The sequence below is a fragment of the Ctenopharyngodon idella genome, chromosome 17 (assembly GCF_019924925.1).
Source record: "Ctenopharyngodon idella isolate HZGC_01 chromosome 17, HZGC01, whole genome shotgun sequence".
NCBI lineage: Eukaryota > Metazoa > Chordata > Actinopteri > Cypriniformes > Xenocyprididae > Ctenopharyngodon > Ctenopharyngodon idella.
In genome coordinates, this window is record NC_067236.1 from 19,279,304 (window position 1) to 19,302,363 (window position 23,060).

General features: G+C 39.6%; 2 protein-coding genes and 1 long non-coding RNA gene across 28 annotated transcripts in view; 2 read left to right on the forward strand and 1 right to left on the reverse strand.

Moving 5' to 3' along the window:
• LOC127498765 (adhesion G-protein coupled receptor G2-like) overlaps positions 1-23,060 on the forward strand; it is a 210,597-nt gene that overhangs the window by 148,666 nt on the left and 38,871 nt on the right. For 7 of the 26 annotated variants that reach the window (XM_051868479.1, XM_051868497.1, XM_051868498.1 and 4 more), the window contains one exon: positions 12,751-12,878. The exons of 14 other annotated variants lie outside the window; for them this stretch is intronic. In XM_051868479.1, the coding sequence (XP_051724439.1) occupies positions 12,751-12,878 (128 nt within the window). Of the gene's footprint in view, positions 1-5,980; positions 6,343-6,713; positions 6,828-12,291; positions 12,329-12,423; positions 12,525-12,750; positions 12,879-23,060 lie in introns of those variants that run through there. 5 more of the 26 variants (XM_051868496.1, XM_051868500.1, XM_051868501.1 and 2 more) reach the window with 3 other exon arrangements.
• The window catches only part of LOC127498769 (uncharacterized), a 102,410-nt gene that overhangs the window by 26,154 nt on the left and 53,196 nt on the right, over positions 1-23,060 (reverse strand). The window lies entirely within an intron of this gene.
• On the forward strand, positions 13,052-21,017 carry LOC127498768 (adhesion G-protein coupled receptor G6-like). The gene is made up of 4 exons (XM_051868504.1): positions 13,052-13,295; positions 18,303-18,393; positions 20,244-20,527; positions 20,717-21,017. The coding sequence occupies exons 1-4, from the start codon at positions 13,070-13,072 to the stop codon at positions 20,851-20,853; spliced, it is 738 nt and encodes a 245-aa protein (XP_051724464.1). The 5' UTR covers positions 13,052-13,069; the 3' UTR covers positions 20,854-21,017.

The following is a 23,060-nucleotide window of genomic DNA, read 5'->3' on the forward strand; positions in this document are numbered from 1 at the left end:
CAGTTACACAAATAAAAATTTTGAAAATTAAAAAAAAAAAAAATTACATTCTATGATTTAGTAAAAAACACATTATGACTGTAAATGTGCGCATCTAAATTTTGGCATCTAAACTAGTTTTATAACATTATGTCATACATCATCACGTTCAGTTTAATTTTCATGGACTAGTGGATTTCATGGATTAGTTTTATTTCCTTGGTTTCTAAGTATGTTCTTATTCGTTGTCATTGTAAATTATTAGCCAATTCAGAGGCTGCATCCTTCGAAGGTCACGAAGGTCAGACTGAGCGTTGTTAAACTCTGACAGCTGCCGTTGACGAGCGTCAGTGACGTTTGAGCTGGACTTTATATATTCAACTGCCTAAAAACAAAACAGGGTTCAAAACCTGTCTAAATATGTTCACCTTGGTGCATTTATCTACAAAAAAAAAGAAAACAAAAAGAAAAAGTTTAAAAGTAAGTATAAAAAAGTATAAATTATATATAATCGCATCTTGGTGAGACATATGTCGACATTTGAACCACTTTATATATATTTTTTATTTTTATAAGTACATTAGATTATTTGAGTTAGTTGAAAAACAATATTTACATTTAAAAGTGTAATCCGGCAATTTCTCCCAAAAATCCTGTCGTCACCACCATGCAAAGAACTCTGGGGTAGGGTAAGACGCGAAGGATCCATCTGTTGTATCCTTCATTGCCCGTGAAACGAAGGACGCATTTGAAGGAGCCTTTGAATTTGGACAGTCTTCATTGCGCCACGGTGACACAATCGGCCTTCGAAGGAAGCAGCCTCTGAATTGGGATGCAACTATTACCTGTCCCTAGTTTAGTTCTCATTATCCTGTGTATTTATCTCAGTTTGTTACATTTATTCCATATTGTTTATTCCAATAACTTTGCTTGTTTCCTGGTTTTGATTGGTTTATTAAAGAATACAGCTGCATTTAGATCTGCTTGCTTCGTCTCATCTTCCTTGCCTGACCTGAACATTACAATTATATAACTTTTTAATGTTATCTTTGTGCAGGCTGCTCAAAAATAATACTAGTTGGTGACAATTTGACAGATCCATGTTTCAGGGACTCGAGTAACACAGGTAGATGTGAAATATACACTGCTAACATGACTGAAGGAATACTGTATATTTATTATCTGAATGTTCTTGTGACGACTGACAGATCAAGTTACAAACTCATATTGATTTCTCATTTATTCCAGATATTAAACTGACATGTCCATCAGCTTGTGATACAGAAATAAAGAATGTTTGCACAATGAATGTCAAAATAAACACATCTTCTCTAGGTAAAATATGTATATTTATTTATTTTATACATTTAAATTTATTTGAACTGTTCTTGAGATCTAAACTCTTTAGAAAGTATGTTGTTTCAACAATTTTAAACTGTTCTCTCTGGTTTCCAGGACACTGTGAAAAAGACAGTTTCAACATAACAAATTATGGGGGGAAATATGAAGTAAGAATGAATGAGACGGCTGGAGGCATAGAGCTGTGGTTTTTGTCAAATGAATCAAAATGTGTGCAAGTCACAAATCCAGGTACGTCTTGTCTTAAATTTAATACATTTTTAACACATACACACAACTCATAAGTACAAAGGTATTTTTAGTGTTTATGATTGATCATTGCTGTCAGTGATGATGATGTTACCACTGTTGGTCAATCAATGCAAACCAAAATCAGATCCTAACACACCTTAAGACAAACTTAAATGTCTTATAAGCACTGCAATGTGTTTGAGTTTGGAAGAGCAGATTATGGTAAAATTACAGACTATTTTAGACTAGTAATATTTAGTGAGTGTTGTAATAATTAACTTTCCTTCTGCTGGATTATTAGTATGCACTGTGACTAGCAACAGTAACACCACAACCCCTGTCTGCACCCTAAATGGAAACTCACAACAACCAGGTAAGATTTTGTCAATAAGATTTTGTAAGATTTAATTTCAGTTTATCTCTTCAATTAGAGCGGGACAGTTGGTTATTTAACAGGACAGGTGTAACTGGCCAGTATGGGAATGAGTATGTGCCGATATCTGATGTCTATATCTAATGTTTTTATATGCAGTATTTCATTCATATCATTTGAAAGAAGTAGTGAGTAGAACTTTAGTCTGTCTGTGATCACGTTGTACAGTGTGTCATTATGACGTGTCAGTTTGGTCTGCGCAGATCTCATAAGTCAAACTCACACATACTCACACATACAGTTTTCCCGGAAAATCCTCCCATCTGTCATTTGTTGGACAAACAGGTTTCAAGCTGCTCAAACAAACAGAACAATATTTTAAAAATGTTTTAAAAGGATCAGTGTTTCACTCTTCAGGAAGTCAAACTACCAGTAACTGACTCTGAACAATAATCTGCCGTCTGTGGTCAAATGATACTACGCTACACAATCTATTGTATTTTATTCCTCTGTTGTTCTTTTATTACTTTCCTGATTGTCTCTGATGATGTTATTGCTTTTAACTCATACAGCTACAGTATGATATGATGATTATTTTGAATTATGTGTTGTCATGTTCTCTTGAGGTTGTCTGAATTTCCCTTCTGTTGATCCAAAGAAGACATGTAAAGAAGCTTCATATGACAATGATATATGCAGCGGTAAGTAGGACTCATTATTCATTCATGACTGGACTGTGTCAATAATGAATATGTGTATGTGAACTATTAGGGGTGGGAATCTTTTGGAATCTCACAATTCAATTCATATCTATTCTTGGGGTCACGATTTGATTCAAAATCGATTCCTGCCCCGCCCCCTGCCCCACCCCATGTAAAAGAAATCCTATGCCCTCAATTGATATTAAATACAACTCACAGGTGTAATTAAACTTTAAAGTTTTGTTGAATTATTATTTTTCAATCTCATCCTCAATCAGTTTATAATATGTAAACATCTTATACTGAACTGTTATATTCAAAATAAATAACATTTCCTGCCTTTTAACTTTACTAGTTATATTGTTTATATTCGTTCCCCTGGTAGTTTTGCTATATTACGCTTTAAGGGACTTTAAGGTTTTCTGTGATATCTGGCAACCCTCCACCTGTCGCTTTAATGAAGGTTAGAGTTTCAAGAAGAGTGCAGAAGAGCAATGTTAGTGCCAATCAGTCAAGACTTATTTAATAAAGAAATTTAAATTATACACACCTTGTAGGTGCATTATTTTACTCTATCCTGCTGCCACTTCATATTCGTCTCTTCGGTTTGAGTGGCGCGCACGCGTGTCTGTTGCATCATTAATATGTGAACAGTTTATGTGTTGGCAGATTGTTAACAGTTAGATATTTAGAATCAAAGTAAGTGATTATTATCAGCTGGATCCAATCAGTGGACGATTGTTTGGGGTTAGAAATATATACGCACTGTTGGATTCTCAATATTTTATTATAAAGTATTAATATACTTTAGCTTCAAATACAGGATATGTTCACTCGCTTTTATAGGCGGGTATTTGAACGTGCTTTTTGTCTGTAAAAAAGTACCTGAACATGGCAAGATCGCAAGAAAAGCTTGTAACTAAACATTAAGACTATTTTCTATTCATTAAGTTACTGATACAACCGCTGTTGTCAAGTAAGCTTCATTCATAATGCTTTCTCCGTTGCAAGTCTGTGCACTCCTCTAATCTGTCCAGCTGCTGAACTGCTCTCCTGGGTGATTTTCACCCCAACAACATTAACATTAATTAATTTTTAGAAAATTGATTTTCAAAATTTATGAATCGATTTAGACCGGCGGAAGATAGAATCGCAATTCATATGTGAATCGATTTTTTCCCCCACCCCTATGAACTATGATGATCACCAGTGCTGGTCCTAGAAGCAAAACTTTTAAGGGGTCAGTGCATTAATAAAACCCCCCAAAATGACCCCCAACCCCTTACAGGGTTAGTTCATCCAAAAATGAAATTTCTGTTATTTATTACTCACCCTCATGTCGTTCCACACCCATAAGACCTGTATTCATCTTCGGAACACAAATTAAGATATTTGATCATTAAGATAATTATACCTCTTGGATCATCAAAAATATCTTAATTTGTGAGTAATTAATGACAATTTTCATTTTTGGGTGAACTAACCCTTTAATCTGTTCTTTCAGGGCAGTTTCACTGTCAACAAACAATAGTGAGTGGAAACAAACTACAAACAAATAGAACAGGAAAAAAAATACAAAATTAACTAAACAATTTAGTATACTAAAAATAATGGCCGACAACAAAAATTGAATAAACTAACCAAAAGTAAAAAATAAAACACTGCATAGTCTTCACTGTGTGAATTAAATTTACATTGATTCTTATTATATTTATTAAAGTTATTCAGTGAAGAGCAGTGAATAATTCTCTCATTTTCTTATATTGTTTGATTAACATTAAATGACAGAAGACAGCAGGTTTATTAGGCTGCTGTCACTTTAAGACCGAATGCACAGGTCTAATATATTGACAAGCATTTGATTACCTTCCCAACTGTTTGGGAAGAAGAAGACATAACTGAATGCGTCATTGAATGTGAATGTTTAGTTGTCCGTTTAAGTGCACACACGAAGCCCAAAGTAGCCCATACTTGTCCATGTTTCACTGTCTCAGACTACACACAGAAAGCCGCCTTCGCAGCTCAATACGCTTTTAACTCTTTTTTTAGTTTAAGCAAGTCTGGCAGGAAACTGTATATTACGGCAGTCACGTTACATGATTTGACAGATTTGGACGTTATGTAGGAAGGGTAACAGTGAACTGCTTTAAAGGAAAGGAACAGAATGCTGCAACATGTTTTCATAATTGTTTGAAGCCAAAATCAAAATTGAAGGTAAAATTCTATTAATTACACAGCCCTAGACATTAAATCATCTTTGAGAGCAAGGGGGGCCCCTGGTGGATCTGGAGGCCCCTGGTGGTTAGGGAGGAACAGCACTGATGAACATGCATGCTGACTTTATAATACAATGCATGTTTGCAACATGTTTATTTATTTATAAATATATATATATTGGATCAGTTTAATCTTTGAGATCAAATCTACAGATATATAATTAAAATCTATTTCTTATTTGTGTTGAAGGGAAAGAAGGAAGCAAATATGTTCTGCATTTTAACAAGAGTGCATGGATGTGTGTCATCTGTGTTGATGAAAGTTCAACTGCTGTCACATCACCGTCACAAACCACCACTACCATTCGAATTACAAGTTTCACATCAACGTCACAAACCACCACTACCAATCCAACTACCAGTTTCACACCATCGTCACAAACCACCACTACCAGTCCAACTACCAGTTTCACACCATCGTCACAAACCACCACTACCAATCCAACTACCAGTTTCACACCACCGTCACAAACCACCACTACCAATCCAACTACCAGTTTCACACCATCGTCACAAACCACCACTACCAATCCAACTACCAGTTTCACACCATCGTCACAAACCACCACTACCAATCCAACTACCAGTTTCACACCATCGTCACAAACCACCACTACCAATCCAACTACCAGTTTCACACCATCGTCACAAACCACCACTACCAATCCAACTACAAGTTTCACACCATCGTCACAAACCACCACTACCAATCCAACTACCAGTTTCACACCATCGTCACAAACCACCACTACCAATCCAACTACCAGTTTCACACCACCGTCACAAACCACCACTACCAATCCAACTACCAGTTTCACACCACCGTCACAAACCACCACTAACCATCAAACAACTGGTAAACCACCGGTGACAATCCAACTACCAACTACCATTCTCCAAACATCTGAGATAATTTACAATCTAACTACAGTTGATCTAAGAGACAAGGATGGAGTTATTAATCCCTCAAAAGCATCGTAAGTGTTTGGTTACCAGTGACTTTTAAAATGATATCTCTATTACTGAATACAGAGTGATTAAATCAATTTTTGCAGAGACACCTTGGACAGTCTGAAGACTAAAATGGAGGAGATGGAAGAAAACAATAGAAGCAATGCACAGATCGTCATTGGGGATGTTATTGGTCTTCTTCACATACAAGACGAGAACACAGAAACCAGAGACATGTGTTACTCTTCAGATCCGAACAGCATAGACGTAAGACTTGAGAAACAATAAAACATAGTATGATTCCTCATTTATTATGATAATTCTTTTTTCACAGGTTGCTGACTGTCAAAGTGACCTGAAGACAGACATTCCCTGGTCTGTAAAGATTTCCAGCGAGGCATTTAAAAAATCACGTCTGGAAAACCATGGATATGCGTTACTTGGAGTTCTACGGTTCAAAAACATGGGAAAGGTACACACAATTAAAAATGTAAAAATCCCATGTTTGCAGATTTTAAGGAATGTTTATGGGATAGTTCACCCAAATATTTTCTCATTACACAAATTTCTTTTCCCATCATGACACAAATCTCTTGACCTCAGAAGAGCTGGACATTAGTACACTGTCATATTCACTAGTATTATGATGCTTCTATGGTGTTTTTTTTATCCTCTTTGCACCTATGAATTGTTGTTTGAAAAGAGTTAAAAATTCTACTTTTGTGTTCCAGTGAAAATATAACAGCATAAGAGACATTTTTGGGTGAACTTTTCTTTTAACAAATGTTTCCTGATCTATTGTATTAACATGTTTATATTTGATTTGCTCTATTTCTTATTTAGGATGAAACTAAAAATTACACTGTTTTGAACAATGAGGTTTATGGAATAACGATGGGCGCCAACATCTCCAACCTTACCAACAATATAGAAATGTTCTTTAAACAGAAAGATCTGGTAATGAAGGTTCCCTTTCATGGGAACATCGACGCTGCGTTGAATCGCATTGGGATCACCTCTGCGTGATTACGTCTTGAAGCACTCGTGAAATCGAACCAATAGTGTGACGGGACGTCAGAGCGGGTGACGTCACGGACCAGGAAACTATAAAGCACCCCTGAGAACAAAGAACGCCAGCTTCTGTGTCTTCAGCAGCGCTCTGTGTTTTCGTGTGTCTTATTTGGTGTTGTCTGTCCGCTATACATACAGAAAACGAATATCTCTTCGTCCGAGGACAAGAGCAGACTTTCGTTTCACCAAGCACTTATAATATAATATATATATATATAAGTTAAGACACTTATTATGGCGACAAGCAAGCAGCAGTTTGTCAAGTGTGTTCCTCCCTGCCCTCGCTTCATCACGGGCGGGGATACACACGAGATGTGCGTTGCTTGCTTGGGAGTGGAGCATGCCCAGGCAGCTCTCGAGGGAGCTGTCTGCGTGCATTGTGAGAAGCTAACGCTCCGTATACTCCGTTCACGCCGGGCGTTCTTCGACAAAGAGAAAGAAGGCGCCGCGGCGAGTGTTCCCCAGGGATCGGGTCCCGCTGCTGCTGAGGCACAGCGACGGCTTCATTCCTGGGGTTCACAGATGATCTGGTGGAGGGGTTAGAGACGGGCCCAGCCTTATCTCGGCCCTCACCTGCCAGATCCAGTGTCTCTCCCCTGGTTGTGGAAGCACGCGCTGCGGTTTCTTCCCCCAGGAGAGAGGCACCGGCGCTTCATCTATCCAGCTCTGAGGAGTTGGATGTGATGAGCGTCGAAGCTGGAGAGGAGGTCTCGCCATCCTCATCTCCAGCATATGAGGAGCTGTTGGAGGTTGTGACGCGGGCGGTGGCCAAATTAAATATCGACTGGCCAGCCGAAAGACCTGAAATGCGGCAAAAGAGCAAGTTAGATGAGCGCTTTTTGCCCGCCCGGTCACAGCCTCAGCGTCGGGGATTGCCGTTCTTCCCCGATCTCCACACCGAGGTGTCGAGATCGTGGCAGAAGCCGGCTCAATATAGAGTTTACAGCCCCCAAACATCTATATATTCTAACATCGTGGGGCTGAAACAGTATGGTTATGGGACGATGCCCCGGGTTGAAGAGACGCTCGCGGGCTATCTCTCGCCTGAGTCCGCGTCGTCCCTTAAATCCCCGACGCTGCCCACCAGGCCATTACGTACAACATCGGCCTTGGTGGGCAAAGCTTATGCCTCAGCAGGTCAGGCTGCAGCCTGCTTACACACAATGTCGATCCTGCAAGCCTACCAGGCCGACCTGCTGGGGGAAATTGACGAAAGCGGTGAGGCGAGTTTTGAGACCATCCAGGAACTGCGAAAGGCCACCGATTTAGCTCTCCGGGCCACCAAGGAGACGGCAAAAACAATCGGCCGTTCTATGGCAGCCCTGGTGGCCACGGAGAGGCACTTATGGCTAAATCTTTCTGACATTAGAGAAAGAGATAAAGGCGTGCTGCTAGATTCACCTCTGTCTCCCCTGGGCCTCTTCGGCGATTCTGTCACCTCGGCCGTCGAGAGGTTCCAGGAGGCCAAAAAACAGTCAGCGGCCTTTCAAAAGTTCCTCCCTCGCCGCTCTCTCCCTGCCGAGGCTGCTGAGCGGGAGCAGCCTCGGCCATCTACCAGCTCCTCATCTGCGCATAGAGCGCAGCAAAAACAAAGTGTCGCCACCCGTGCTCCCCCGCAAAGATCTTGGGGACCGGGGCGGGCGACGCAGTCGAAGCCTTCCAAGGGTAAGACAGATCTGCGGACTGTCATTATCTCTAGGAAGGCTTCGAAGAAGTCCTGACGCCAGGCGCACAGGACTTCTGAGGGCAGCCCCCTCCGAAGAGGGTCCTGTATTAAGATCTATAAAGTTAACCCCTCTTCGGTGCCCTCAAGGGGCCGTTCTGCCAACCCTGCCACCTTGTGTGCTTCAGGGCGCAGCGGTCCCCACCGACCCTCCGAGGAGGGTCGGCCAGCGTCTGATTCGGCTGTTCTCTGCCGGTGCGCCGCTTCAGGGCGCCGAATCAGATGCTCAAATAACACCAGAGGCCAGCCTCGAGAGGCTGGTTCCCTTAGTAGAATTTCTAGAAGAATGGAAACGTCTTCCCAATATTTCTCGATGGGTGCTGCTCACAATAGAAAAGGGTTACAAAATACAGTTCGGGTTTCGCCCGCCTCAGTTCAAAGGGGTCCTTCCTACAGTGGTGGGTCGCGAGCAGTCTCTGGTTATGGAACAAGAAGTTATGACACTCTTGCAAAAAGGAGCTATAGAAAGGGTTCCTCCTCCCAGCAAGCAGTCAGGGTTTTACAGCCGTTACTTCATCGTTCCGAAGAAGGATGGAGGGTTGCGTCCTATTCTAGATTTGCGCATGTTAAATCGTTCAGTGCAAAAGCTCAAGTTCAAGATGCTTACACTCAAACAGATCACTACACAGATCAGGTCCGAGGACTGGTTTGTGACAATAGATCTGAAAGACGCTTACTTTCATGTGTCAATCCATCCTTCGCATTGGAAGTTCCTCAGGTTTGCTTTCGGGGGCGAAGCTTACCAATACAAGGTTCTTCCGTTCGGCCTGTCTCTTTCACCCCGCACCTTCACGAAGTGCGTGGATGCAGCTCTGGCTCCCCTGAGACTCCAGGGCATCCGCGTACTAAATTATATCGACGATTGGTTGATTCTAGCTCAGTCAGAGCAACAAGCAGTTCAACATCGAGATGTAGTTCTGTCACAAATGAGAAGGTTAGGGCTGAGACTCAATGCCAAGAAGAGCGTACTTCTTCCAGCACAAACTTCCAATTATCTAGGAGTAGTCTGGGATTCCACCACGATGCAGGCACGTCTGTCTCCTGCTCGGGTGAATGCCATTCTCTCAGCCGTGAAAGGGGTGAAATTAGGCCAGTCACTCACTGTGAAACAGTTTCAGAGACTGTTGGGTCTGATGGCAGCTGCGTCCAGCGTGATACCTTTTGGCCTGCTGCACATGAGACCCCTACAGTGGTGGCTCAGGACCAAGGGGTTTTCTCCGAGGGGAAACCCTTTCCGCATGATCAAGGTCACGCGGCGATGCCTTCGTGCCTTAGTTATGTGGAAGAAGCCTTGGTTCTTGTCCCAGGGACCTGTGCTGGGAGCTCCTTGTCGTCGCGTAATGCTAACGACGGATGCGTCTCTCACGGGCTGGGGGGCGATCATGAGTGGTCGCTCGGCTCAGGGTCTTTGGGAGGACCATCATCGTTCCTGGCACATAAATCGGCTGGAAATGATGGCGGTATTTCGAGCACTCAAATACTTCCTCCCAGACCTTTGGGGCCACCATGTGTTAGTTCGCACAGACAACATGTCGGTGGTTTCCTACATCAACCATCAGGGGGGTCTGAGGTCTCGCCAGCTGTGCAAGTTATCCCATCAGATCCTCCTGTGGTCCCAGGGGAAGCTTCTCTCTTTGAGAGCAGCTTATATCCCAGGGCATCAAAATGTGGGGGCAGACATCCTGTCGAGACAGGGGCCGAGGCCCGGGGAGTGGAGACTCCACCCCGAGGTGGTGGAGCTCGTTTGGAAAAAATTCGGTCGTGCAGAAGTCGATCTGTTTGCCTCGAAAGAGACCTCTCATTGCCCGTTGTGGTATTCCCTGACCCATCCAGCCCCGCTGGGGTTGGATGCCATGGTACAGGCGTGGCCGAGGCTGCGTCTGTACGCATTTCCCCCGATTGCTCTGCTCCCAGGAGTTCTGGAGAGGGTTCGCCGGGACGGGGTCCGTCTCATATTAATAGCCCCGTTCTGGCCGACCCGGATATGGTTCTCGGATCTAGTGTCCCTATTAGAGAGCTCCCCCATGGAGATTCCAATCAGGCAGGATCTCCTGTCTCAGGCGGGCGGCACAATAATTCACCCCCGCCCGGAGTTGTGGAAACTGTGGGCTTGGCCTCTGAGGGGGCCGAGCTCATAGAATCCGGTCTCTCAACTGAGGTTGTGGAGACCATACTCCACTCCAGAGCTCCGTCCACGAGAAAACTTTATGCATATAAGTGGAAGCTGTTTGCTACTTGGTGTAGCCGATCTCAGGTGGACCCGTTCCACTCATCCATCAGTCATGTACTGCAATTTCTCCAAGAGAAATTCTCGGATGGCCTATCCCCTTCTACATTGAAGGTATATATTGCAGCTATTTCCGCCTATCATGCACCTTTGGGGGGCATTTCTGTGGGAAAGAACCCCCTAGTCATACGTTTTCTCCGTGGTACCCAGAGGCTGAGGCCTGCTGTGCGTACAAGAACTCCGTCCTGGGACTTGGCTATTGTATTGGAAGGGTTGGCTGCGGCTCCCTTTGAACCTTTAGAGGAAGTATCTGAAAAGTTCCTCACTCTGAAAACTATATTTCTGTTGGCTATATCATCTCTCAAAAGAATTGGAGATCTACAAGCACTTTCTGTTGCTCCTTCATGCTTGGAATTTGCGCCTGGAATGGTCAAGGCTTTCCTGCATCATAGACCGGGGTATATACCCAAGGTCCCCACCAATGTCCCGGGGCCCATTGTTCTGCAGGCCTTTTGTCCTCCACCCTTTTCAGATGCGGATCAGGAGAAACTAAATCTGCTATGCCCGGTGAGGGCTTTAGACACTTATGTCCACAGAGCTGCCCTGTGGCGCAAGACCGATCAGTTGTTTGTCTGTTACGGGTCCCCTAAGAAAGGGGGCCCAGCGTCTAAGCAGAGAATGAGCAAGTGGGTGGTCGAGGCCATCTCTCTTGCCTATGAATCGTCCGGACAGCCTTCACCTTTGGCTGTCCGGGCACACTCCACCAGAGGTATGGCTGCTTCAAAAGCTTTGTTCTCGGGAGTTCCCATCAGCGAGATCTGTGATGCGGCTGGGTGGTCATCTCAGCACACCTTTATTAGGTTTTACAACCTTCATTTGGGCTCCACTCCGGGGTCCGCGGTGCTCTCGTCCCAAAGTTAACAGGACAGGCACTTGGTCCTATGGCCTAGTTGGGATAGGGTTCCCAATGCGATTCAACGCAGCGTCGATGTTCCCATGAAAGGGAACGTCTCGGGTTACGTCTGTAACCCTGGTTCCCTGAATAGGGAACGAGACGCTGCGTTGCTCAGCCATACTCCCTGCGCACCTGTGAGCGTCTGCTTCATCCACATCAGAAGCTGGCGTTCTTTGTTCTCAGGGGTGCTTTATAGTTTCCTGGTCCGTGACGTCACCCGCTCTGACGTCCCGTCACACTATTGGTTCGATTTCACGAGTGCTTCAAGACGTAATCACGCAGAGGTGATCCCAATGCGATTCAACGCAGCGTCTCGTTCCCTATTCAGGGAACCAGGGTTACAGACGTAACCCGAGACGTTTTGTTGTGAAATGTATTTTATTATAATAATCAGACACTGTGAAAGCAAAAAAAAAAGAAGAAAATTTCAAACATGTTCTTACAGGTCGGTGAGGCGTCCTGCAGTTCTTGGGATGGAAAAGGTAAATTTATTTATGGTTGTATTGATCAGTTCCTATCAACAATCCCAATTTATTTTATATAATTAATTTCATTCCTCACACTCTTTTCTTCAAAGGAAATCTTACATGGACGACGTCCGGCTGTGAGACAGTAAAAATCGACAGTAACACCATAAAGTGCTCGTGTTCACATCTGACGTTCTTTGCAGTGCTGATGGTGAGAAGCTTTTCAGAGTTTCATTTAAAGACCCCATGAAATTTACCCCAATATCAGAGTCTTTTAGCCCATGTCTATATGCTAGTGAACTTGTACAACATGACTAAAGAAACTTAACAGATATATGCATTTAAAATTTAAATATCTGATTGCTAACAAACAACTAAGGGTTTAAAAATCATCGAGCTGATCTGTGTTTTTCTGTTGTGTTTCTCTGATCTCTCAGTCTCCTCCAGATGTAAATTCAAACATCACAGCACCGTATGTGGATTCATTGAGCTTCATCACTTCTATCGGCTGTGGCATCTCCATGTTTTTTCTGTCCGTCGCTCTGTTCATGCATTTCCTGTTACGGTAGAGTATCTTAAAATATAACATATAGTTTGTGCTGTTAGTACTTCAAGTATTAATGTTTAAAGTTCTTTGACCAGTTGTGTTTGTTCATCTTTTGGATTAAAGCATCTGCTAAATGTTACAAATACAGGTTGTTTTTATATTTGAACAGGAAAGCCAAATCAAATCAGGCCACGAAGATCTTGACGAACATGTTTGTGGCTTTGTTTCTCCTGAATTTATCCTTTTTGTCAAACGAGAGCGTCGCCAACACAGAAGTCAAGGTTGCGTGTGTCCTCATAGCGCTGCTCATGCATTACTCCATGCTGACTACATTCACCTGGTTCTTCATTCAAGCTCTTCATATGTACTTATGGCTCATCAGACAGAACATCACCATCACAAACTACATGACGAAGATCACCGTGTTCGGCTGGAGTGAGTTATATGGAGAAACTGTTCACTTAAGAAAATAACACTTTTTAAAGCAAAAACCAGCATATTGTAATTGTTGATTTAACGATCTGACATGATGGAGTATGTCCCTCACTTTACAAAAACCAAACAAAAACACACCCATTGAGTGCAAGCATACACGTGACGTAGTCTAGAACAGTGGTTCCCAAAGTGGGGGTCAGGACCCGGGGTGGTCGCGAGATGATTTCCAGAAATAAAAAAAAAATATTTTTTAATGATTAGAAATAGCATATTTTATCAATAATTGTAACAAAATACTAAAAATAGTGGTTAAATTAAAAACAAAAAACATGCAAATAAAAAAAAGCCATCAACCTTTCGATTTTCCTTCCCCTCGACCGTGACTCCTGAAGTGATTACGACAGATTAACGACATATTAGCAACAGCATCAGTTGTAGCAGGTCAATTTACAGCACCATGTTAAACATTCAGACGTGTGCATGTAGGTAATTCTTTAGGCTTTAAGCTTTGGATATTATTTTTGTCGAAATGAAACATTCGACCAAAGACAACACAGGGAGGCCAGCGGAGGAGAGTGGAGAAGCACCACCGTCATGCCTTTGCAGTACATATGCAGCACACTTTCAGTGCGCAACTGATCCATGGCTGTTTATCACAAACACAACAGTGCTTCCCACACATAGACTTTACCTGGGTGGGTATATTAACAGCCGCCCAAGTATATTTGGTGACACATTTTTGCTTTTATTGTTTTTATCCACTTTTACTTTTTTTATCCGCCCGAGATAATGAAACCATCTGCATTCGATTTAGAGGCCGTTCACGTCACGTCTAAAAATGCATGGAAAACGCCAGCCGCGGCACTTTCACCTCTTTTCAAAAGTGCTCGTTGCTAAGCAACCATGAGCCGTGTTCTCCATGAAGACAAGTAAGTTTCAGCAAAGGATAAATGTATTTCCAGACCTTGCATTAGCTTTACTACTAGATTATACTACTACTTATGGAGATAATACATAAAAAACCCACCCTGTACAGGTATGATCAGCTGTTAGTCCATCTTGGCAGAGCTTTCGATCTCTATTTGAGTAGAGATCGTTCGTCCCGCGAACTTGAGCGCGCAAAAGACGCGACATGTGACTGCCCCTAACTAGGTATTGGAAAGTCTCCCCTCGCTCTACGCGTTTCGTACCTGCTCGTTCAGTGTGCACGAGAACTGTTTACTCCCACTGACAATTCCACATGTGCTGCAAAGTCACGCGGTGGTGCGCGCGTGATCATGTTCCTTCCACATTGCATTTATTAGAGCAGTTGGCCACATCCAGTAAAATAAATGGATCTCTATGGGTCCTCTGCTGGATGTATATGGTAATTACAATAAAAATGTATTTCCTACAGATTTGTCTAACCAGCAGATTACAGAATTCTGCCTCTAACACCTAGATCAACATCCAGAAACAACTCAGAATTAATTTTGATCATCATTAAAGTGTAAAAATGTAATATTTCATATGCATGAACATGGTGTAGTTGAGAAATTTTGTGGTAAATGGATAAAAAAGTACTTCATATCCCCCAAAATACAGCATAATCTGTATCAAAATGAATTTCAATAAATAAAAATATTTTTAAAAGTTACACATTATTTGTTTGTCACATGTAGTAGATCATTTTTGTGCCGTGGGTAACAGGAGGATTTTCCACCCGGCTACCACCGCAAGTATATTTCAAACCTGTGGGAAGCACTGCATAACATTTACTTATTTTTATTTCAAATCCAAAAGTTGTTACTGAACTTGGCCTGTCAGCATTGCGATTCTCTTTGTATACACTATATTTCATAGATGTCACAGTTTAAACGCACTACATTTAAACATTTTATTCAATTCATTACTTTATATTTATATAAAGTAATACTTTTGATTTATATATTACGTTGCTCACGCAAGTGGCAAAACATTTAAACATAAGCTTTATGTTAAAATCACAAACATTTTAAATTAAATCTTAAAATAGACAAAAACAGGCAACTCTCATCTTTTCTTTCCTTTTAAATCTTTTTACAAGAAATCCCTTAGGTCATAAAGAACTTTGTTTTTCCACCTTCATGAAGAGATGAGTGCTATCTTTATGTCTCCTTGTTCACCTAAATGCCAGTTAAGGTTTCATTTTCCTTGCTTTACCCAAGGCAAAGCCACATGTTGACTGTGTAACAGAGACTTTAAATTATATGCATCTATGGTGAAATTACTAGTTTTTCGCATCACTACATGTTTATTTTAATGCAAACAATGCGCTATCGTTTTAAGTCAGAGCGGTGCAGCGCAGCAAAAATAGACTGTGCGTGAATGATCGCTGCACTGCTGCAGATGCACCGCTCCTGGAACGCACTGCCGGACTGCATCCGTGTGCAGTGTGAATGCTCTAATCTGTTAATATGGGCACGAAAAAAAAATATGTACTGCATACACACTGCAAACAGAATATGTGTGAAACAGGCGTTAGTGTGTGTGCGCCATTGCGCACAAAGTTTGTATACTTTAGCCACCTCAGAAGATAGTGGGGGTCGCGAGTCACTGGCATCGTTATTTTGGGGGTCGTGTGCTGAAAAGTTTGGGAACCCCTAGTCTAGAAGGTTAGACTGCGCGTGAATATTTAGAGTGCACGATTTCACTGCGTGATTTAGTCTATTAAAATACATTTAAACTGCCCCCAGAATTCAAGATAAGGGGCAAAAATGCCCCTGTATGTCTTTTATATTTATATAATTTAATATACTTATATTAAATATTGATTTTATAAAAGTGTATTTTATGCAAGTGTATTAAACAGTTTATATTAAAGGGTTAGTTCACCCAAAAATGAAAATTCTGTCATTTATTACTCACCCTCATGCCGTTCCACATCCGTTCCAAGACCTTCGTTAATCTTCAGAACACAAATTGAGATATTTTTGTTGAAATCCGATGGCTCCGTGAGGCCTGCATAGGGAGCAAAGACATTTCCTCTCTCAAGATCCATAAAGGTACTAAAAACATATTTAAATCAGTTCATGTGAGTACAGTGGTTCAATATTAATATTATAAAGCGACGAGAATATTTTTGGTGCGCCAAAAGAAACAAAATAACGACTTATTTAGTGATGGACGATTTCAAAACACTGCTTCATGAAGCTTCGGAGCGTTATGAATCAGCTTATCAAATCATGATTCGGATCGCATGTCAAACCTCCAAACTGCTGAAATCACGTGACTTTGGCAATCCAAACCTCTGATTCGATACACTGATTCATTACGCTCCGAAGCTTCATGAAGCAGTGTTTTGAAATCGGCCATCAGTATATAAGTCATTATTTTGTTTTGTTTTTTGGCGTACCAAAAATATTCTCATTGCTTTATAATATTAATATTGAACCACTATACTCACATGAACTAATTTAAATATGTTTTTAGTACCTTTATGGATCTTGAGAGAGGAAATGTCATTGCTCCCTATGCAGGCCTCATGGAGACATTGGATTTCAACAAAAATATCTCAATTTGCGTTCCGATGATTAACAAAGGTCTTACGGGTGTGGAACGGCATGAGGGTGAGTAATAAATGACAGAATTTTCATTTTTGGGTGAACTAACCCTTTAAGTGACTTACATTTTAGACAACAAATTGCTGGTTTCGCTCACTCTATTCCAAACAAAGTCCACAGAATTGTTTTGCGTTTCTGAGCAACACTTCCTGAAAGAATCAGCCGTTTGAATGAATCGGTTGAATCTCAATGACTTACTCGTTAACAGGAACTTGCTGCTACCTACTGGTGGATTTAATTTCACATTAAAAGTATCTTTTTATTTTATAAATAATTTCAAATAACAGTATTTAACGTTTTATATTTTCAACATTTCAAAACATTATGCAACTGTAACTACTCTTGACTGATTAACTTTAATAAAGCTTAATCTATAGTTATATAGCTATACATTAGATCATTTCTGTACCTGAAAATCTCCTGTTTAAGCAAAGCACCGTTTAATTCATCTATGTTTATTCTGTTGTATTTATTTGTGCTATTACTCGTAATTTGAATTTTTGTTACTATTTTATTACTTACTGTTTACTTGTCTAACAATATTTAAAATTTAAGTGAGTTAATATAGTAGCTTTTGGTGTCGTAACCTTATGTATTAAGGTTACATGCATCGAAAAACAATAACTAGGCTTATTTTATAGGCCATTTTCTTTTCTCTTACTTTATTTATTTATTTATTTTATTGTGGGCCAGTGAAAATTTTGGCAGGGCAAGTAAAAATTTGAACCAAAAAATCCTTAGCGTTGAGCCCTTTACTGGATTGCTTTTGTAGTGGAAACACTCATGTGGTCAAATGTGTTCGAACAACGCAAAAGACCACCTACTCTCTGCCTACTGACCTAATGCGTAAACATTATGGAAGTGTGCTAAACAGACAGCTTTGTTGGCTGAAGACCCATGTTCGGTTTGAAGACGAAAAATGTACCAAGCACAATGTTCTCTCACCATGAGAATATGGCCTAGGCAACTAGCTGAAATAAAATAAGATTTTTTTATATTTTATTTTTATTTGAAGTTTAATTTATTTCAAGTAATTTTTTTGGTAACACTTTACAATAAGGTTCGTTAGTTAAACATTAGTTAATGTATTAACTAACATGAAATAACCTTGAGCTATACAGTTGTCACTGTATTTACTCATCTTCATTTATCGTTAGTTAATGAAATTACAGTTGTTCATTGTTTGTTCACGTTAGTTCACAGTGCATTAACTAATGTTAACAAGATTTTAATAATGTATTAGTAAATGTTGAAATTAACATTAACAAAGATTAATAAAAGCTGTATAAGTGCAGTTCATTATTAGTTCATGTTAACTAATGAAGTTAACTAAAGTTAACTAATAAACATTGTAAAGTGTTACCGCTTTTTTTAATGTTTTTGGTTTTAGTGAACTATAATAACCCTGGTCTCCATGTGTTTTCAGCATTTCCAGCTCCTATAGTCGTAGCTGTTGTTTCAATAGGAGGATATAAAACAGTGATTATAAACACAACGTCTGGAAAAACCACACGAATGTAAGTTGTTGTGATTTCACACATTAATGAAGCTTTAAAGTATCTATTATACTAAAGTATCTAAGTATACTATTTCAAAAGTTTCTAATTCTGTTTTAAAGGTCTCCTACAACAGGTTTACAGGCATCCAAAGTAAAAAAAAAAAAAAGAAAAAAAAAAGAAACACTTTAATTTTTCTCATTATATCCACTGCAGCATCAGCTCTTTTCTCACAGTGTCTAAAACAGTTTGATCAAGGATTCGGTCTCTCTTAAAGGTGGGATAAGTAGATTTCCAAAAATGCTGTTGGACATTGTTGATATTTGAAATCAACCCAAACAAACCCACCCCTCTATTCATTGCTCCACGTCCAAAACTGAGTCCAAAATTTTCGTATGCGTTTTTTTTTTCGTATTCGTGATCCTAAAAAATCATCATGCGGGAGTTCTTTTTTTTTTTTTTGGACATCATACTATCGCTCTGACTGCATAAAAAGAAGACAGAAACACTTTGATTGATTAAACATTAATATAATAAACAGACGACTATAGCAATACATGGTTTTTCTGTGTTCTTCAAGCCTTCTCGGGTATTTCCATAATAATAAAGTATATTTATAATACAGTGCTAATCAAAATGCTGTTTCAAACACTCAACTGACGTTATGAAGTGAGTTTGGAGTAAAAAACACTTGTTGGACAAGAGGTTAATAAACGCTTATGTTTGGAAAGTTTGTTACGTGTTGCTTTTTCAAATGCAGTGCTTTCATGTGGAGCTTCATTTACTGCTGATCACAAAGCCGCTCTTCACTAACTTGCTGTGTACATATTTATATAATTAAACAGAGAAAAAAAAAAATAACGCAGCCGTTGCTGTCATAATCACACTAAGCTAAATCGCGATTTCAATTCAATTTCAATTAATCATGCAGCCCTACTTGATACTCAGTGATACAAACAGTAACAATGGCATCAGTTTTATCGTATCAATCTCATCAAAGTGGATTTGGCAGCAGAAAACAGCATCTTCTCGACATGAACAACACGGACTTCAACTCTACAACTACAGTGATTGAGGGCAGGGCAAAGCAGACACTGTTCACTAGCAGCCATTGGGCTGTCATTATGCAAATTAGTTACAAACCTACAGGTCCAGCAGGAAGTGAGACTGGAATTACTGACGCACTGTTTCAGGCAATTTAGAATCGCTTCTTTCTTTTGGGAGATAAAAACTCTATTTATCTTTGAAATTTTTCAGACCTTTTACAATCACAAACAGCTTTAATAATAAGACCTTGTCTCCGGAATACAAATTAAGATATTTGTGATGTAATCTGAGGGTATCTGATCCACACAAAGGCAGCAACGACATTGCACGTTTTGAGGTCCAGAAAGAACTAAAGACATCATTAAAACCGCTGATGTGACTACAGTGGTTCAAGACGCATGCGTCGTGCTGCTCACGTGACTACAGCCGGCCAATACTAAACACTGAAGCTCTGCAACAAAAATAACGTAGCAGTATGACCGAGGACAGACGAATTTGTTGAATAAATTCGTTATTTGTTTTGTTTTTGTGTACAAAAAAGATTCTCGTTGCTTCATAATATTAAGGTTGAACCACTGCAGTCACGTCAACGGTTTTAAGAACACCTTTAGTACCTTTCTGGACCTCAAAAGGTGCAATGTCATTGCTGCCTATGTGTGGATCAGATACCATTGGATTTCATCAAAAATATCTTAATTTGTGTTCCGAAGATAAACAAAGGTCTTACGGGTTTGGGATGACATGAGGGTGAGTAATTAATGACAGAAATTTCATTTTTGGGTGAACTAACCCTTTAATTGTATTTAACTCTCTTCTGATTATAGGTGCTGGATTACAGATCCTTTCATTCACTACGTAGTGAACATTGGCTACTACACTTTAGTTTTCATCTTCACGACAGGAATCTTCATCACTATCTTCACTAGGATTGTCCAAGCCCGACACATAAGAGCTCCTGATGGCAAGAGAAAGACATTCAGAAAGCAGCTCATGATGGTGTTGAGTTTGTTCCTGCTCTTCGGCCTGACGTGGGCTGTGGCGTTCTTCAGTTATGGAGTGATGCTCATTCCCTCATATTACATCTTCACTGTGCTGAACTCGTTTCAGGGTGAGAAACAATCACATACATCATTACATTTGGTTTAGTAGAATGCTTCTATTTTTTTCCAGCAGATTTCAGCAAATGTTTTGAATTCATTCGTTAATGATTTTTATATAATTATATATTAAATATATAATTAAATATAAGGGGTTGTAATGGGAGTTAGTAGAAGTAATTTTCTCTGATTTTTCCCAGGGTTTTTCCTCTTCCTGTATTACTACCACATTCACAAAGACGTAGAAGGTCGCTTCTCTGATGATCCAGAAAGGTCCAGCTCCACCACAACCATCGTTCAATCCAGAAATAATGCTGTGGAAAATCTTTATAACTAGCATAATTAAGACAGAAACCCATGTTGTCTCTTAGACAGCTGATATGTAGTCAGTAGAGTTTAATACGTGTTTTCAATAATAATCTGTGTCTAATATGCTGTACGGTGAGGGGATATAACTCATAATGGTATTATAAATAGGATCATAAGCTTAAGACATTTTAAACAAAAAAAAAAATCACTGGAAACTACTTTACAAGTCACATTTTTTTTTTTGTATTGTAAGTTTAGGGTAACTGTAACCCTAGTTATGAAATATATATTGTTGACTGACTTAAATGTTTAAATTGTGCAATAAACATTATTTCATTCATAATTTCTTGATGTAGGCTTTTATTTGCAAAGATGTCAAGGGTTTTGTTTCAAATAATTATAATGCAGTTATCATTTAGACTTTTGTTTTAAGCCATATTTCTGACAGCTAAACAAAAGTAAAAATGATAGTTTTTTATACAGTGCATTAATATGATAATTTTTTACTATTGCTCTCATAACGGCATAAATTTGTGCATTATATTCAATATTTTGATTTAGTCTTTCCACATATAAATATATCAATGGTAAGTTACTATATAGGTTTCTTATTGCAGGTTTGTTTGCAGTAGTTATTTTTTTGATATGCGTTTATGATAGAGTGATATAGGCTTGTGTAACACTAGAGGGCGCTGTGAGATTGTTCAGTGTAACTCATAATTGAGTCTGAGGCTGGAGTTGGAGATGTGAATGAGATTACTGAACACAGACTCAGTGCGACACATGTAGTTGCAGTTAAAACCATCTATTGACTCAATAATTCACAGTGAGAATCACAGTGACTAATAAACTTCCTCTATCCAGTTGAATGAGTTGAGCATTTCACCTGTTGATTTCAGATTTATTAGCTTTAATGCTGTGGATGTTTTTTATGTTCAGTGAGGAAAGCAAATAACTTGTTTTTATGACACTTCCAGTCAAACTCACACTGCTAATAAATGCTGTTCTTTTGAGCTTTCTATTCATCAAAGAATCCCCAAAAAAAACATGCATTATAGTTTCCACAAAATATTAAGCAGCACAACTGTTTTCAACTTTGATAATAATAATCAGAAATGTTCTTGAGTAGGAAATCATCATATCAGAATGATTTCTGAAGGATCATGTGACACTGAAGACTGGAGTAATGATGCAGAAAATTCAGCTTTGATCACAGGAATAAATTTCTTTGATTGAAATCACTTTCCGGGTTTAGAAATAAGGCTACTTGATTTTGGGGGAAAATCATAATCACGATTATTTTTGGTCAATAATAAAATCATGATTATTTAATACGATTGTTGGGTGATATGATCTTATTTCATGATGAGTCATTTTAAATATCAGTGAAATTTCACAATTATCAATACTTCAGCAAAAACTAGTTAATAATAGTAATACAATAAGAACTAAGAAACTAATTACGAAAAAAGACAAATACAACAGAACAAAAATACAAATTAAATAAAGAGTCTTTTAAGTTTTTTCAGGAAGATGTACTAACAGTGGTATTCAAATAAGTAATATCCTACAACAAAAAACCTGAATAATCAAATGTAAATAACTGCATATTCTTACTGTACACATTAAATATAGATAACCTTATTAGAGCTACTAAGGGTGTTTTCACACCCAGTTCGTTTAAGCCCTCCAAACACTCTCAGAGTGGTTCAGCATGTATATGTGAACAAACCAAATTATCTCAGACCCCCCTAAAAGGACCCAAAAGCGAACCGTAAAAAGGGAGTTGAAAATGTGATCGCTGACACTCTTTCACGTATCCATTCTTAAAAACCTATGTTTTTTATTTTTAAGGGTGGGGGTGTTATGTCTGATGTCTTTTGTGTATGTGTATGTTTGTCTTTTGTGTATGTTGTGTTTTTGAGTGTGTCTGTGCAGGAGAAGGTGTGGCACATACTTCTAAAACACATCAGATGTAACACCTTTTACATAACCCATTTCACTGTCCACTTTATCTTCCAAATTTTCCAGTAGGTCAGACTCCAGCATTTCACCTCAGTAATTATGAAACGTACAACAAGCTGCCACAACTTTGTTTATCTTGCTGATGTTGTGATCATTTCTCTTATGTAGGCAACGCCATCATTTTAGCATGGCTTTTAGCCTGCCAAAGGCATCTATAGCCCCAGCACATATGGGAAAGCCCCACCTGTTTCTGAAGCCATTTATTACATT

Coding starts and splice junctions, on each gene's coding strand:
- LOC127498768 (XM_051868504.1), top strand. CDS start 13,070: ATGTTTGTGGCTTTGTTTCTCCTGAATTTATCCTTTTTGTCAAACGAG. Junction 13,296..18,302: donor GATCACCGTGTTCGGCTGGA/GTGAGTTATATG, acceptor ATGTGTTTTCAG/CATTTCCAGCTCCTATAGTC. Junction 18,394..20,243: donor TCTGGAAAAACCACACGAAT/GTAAGTTGTTGT, acceptor TTCTGATTATAG/GTGCTGGATTACAGATCCTT.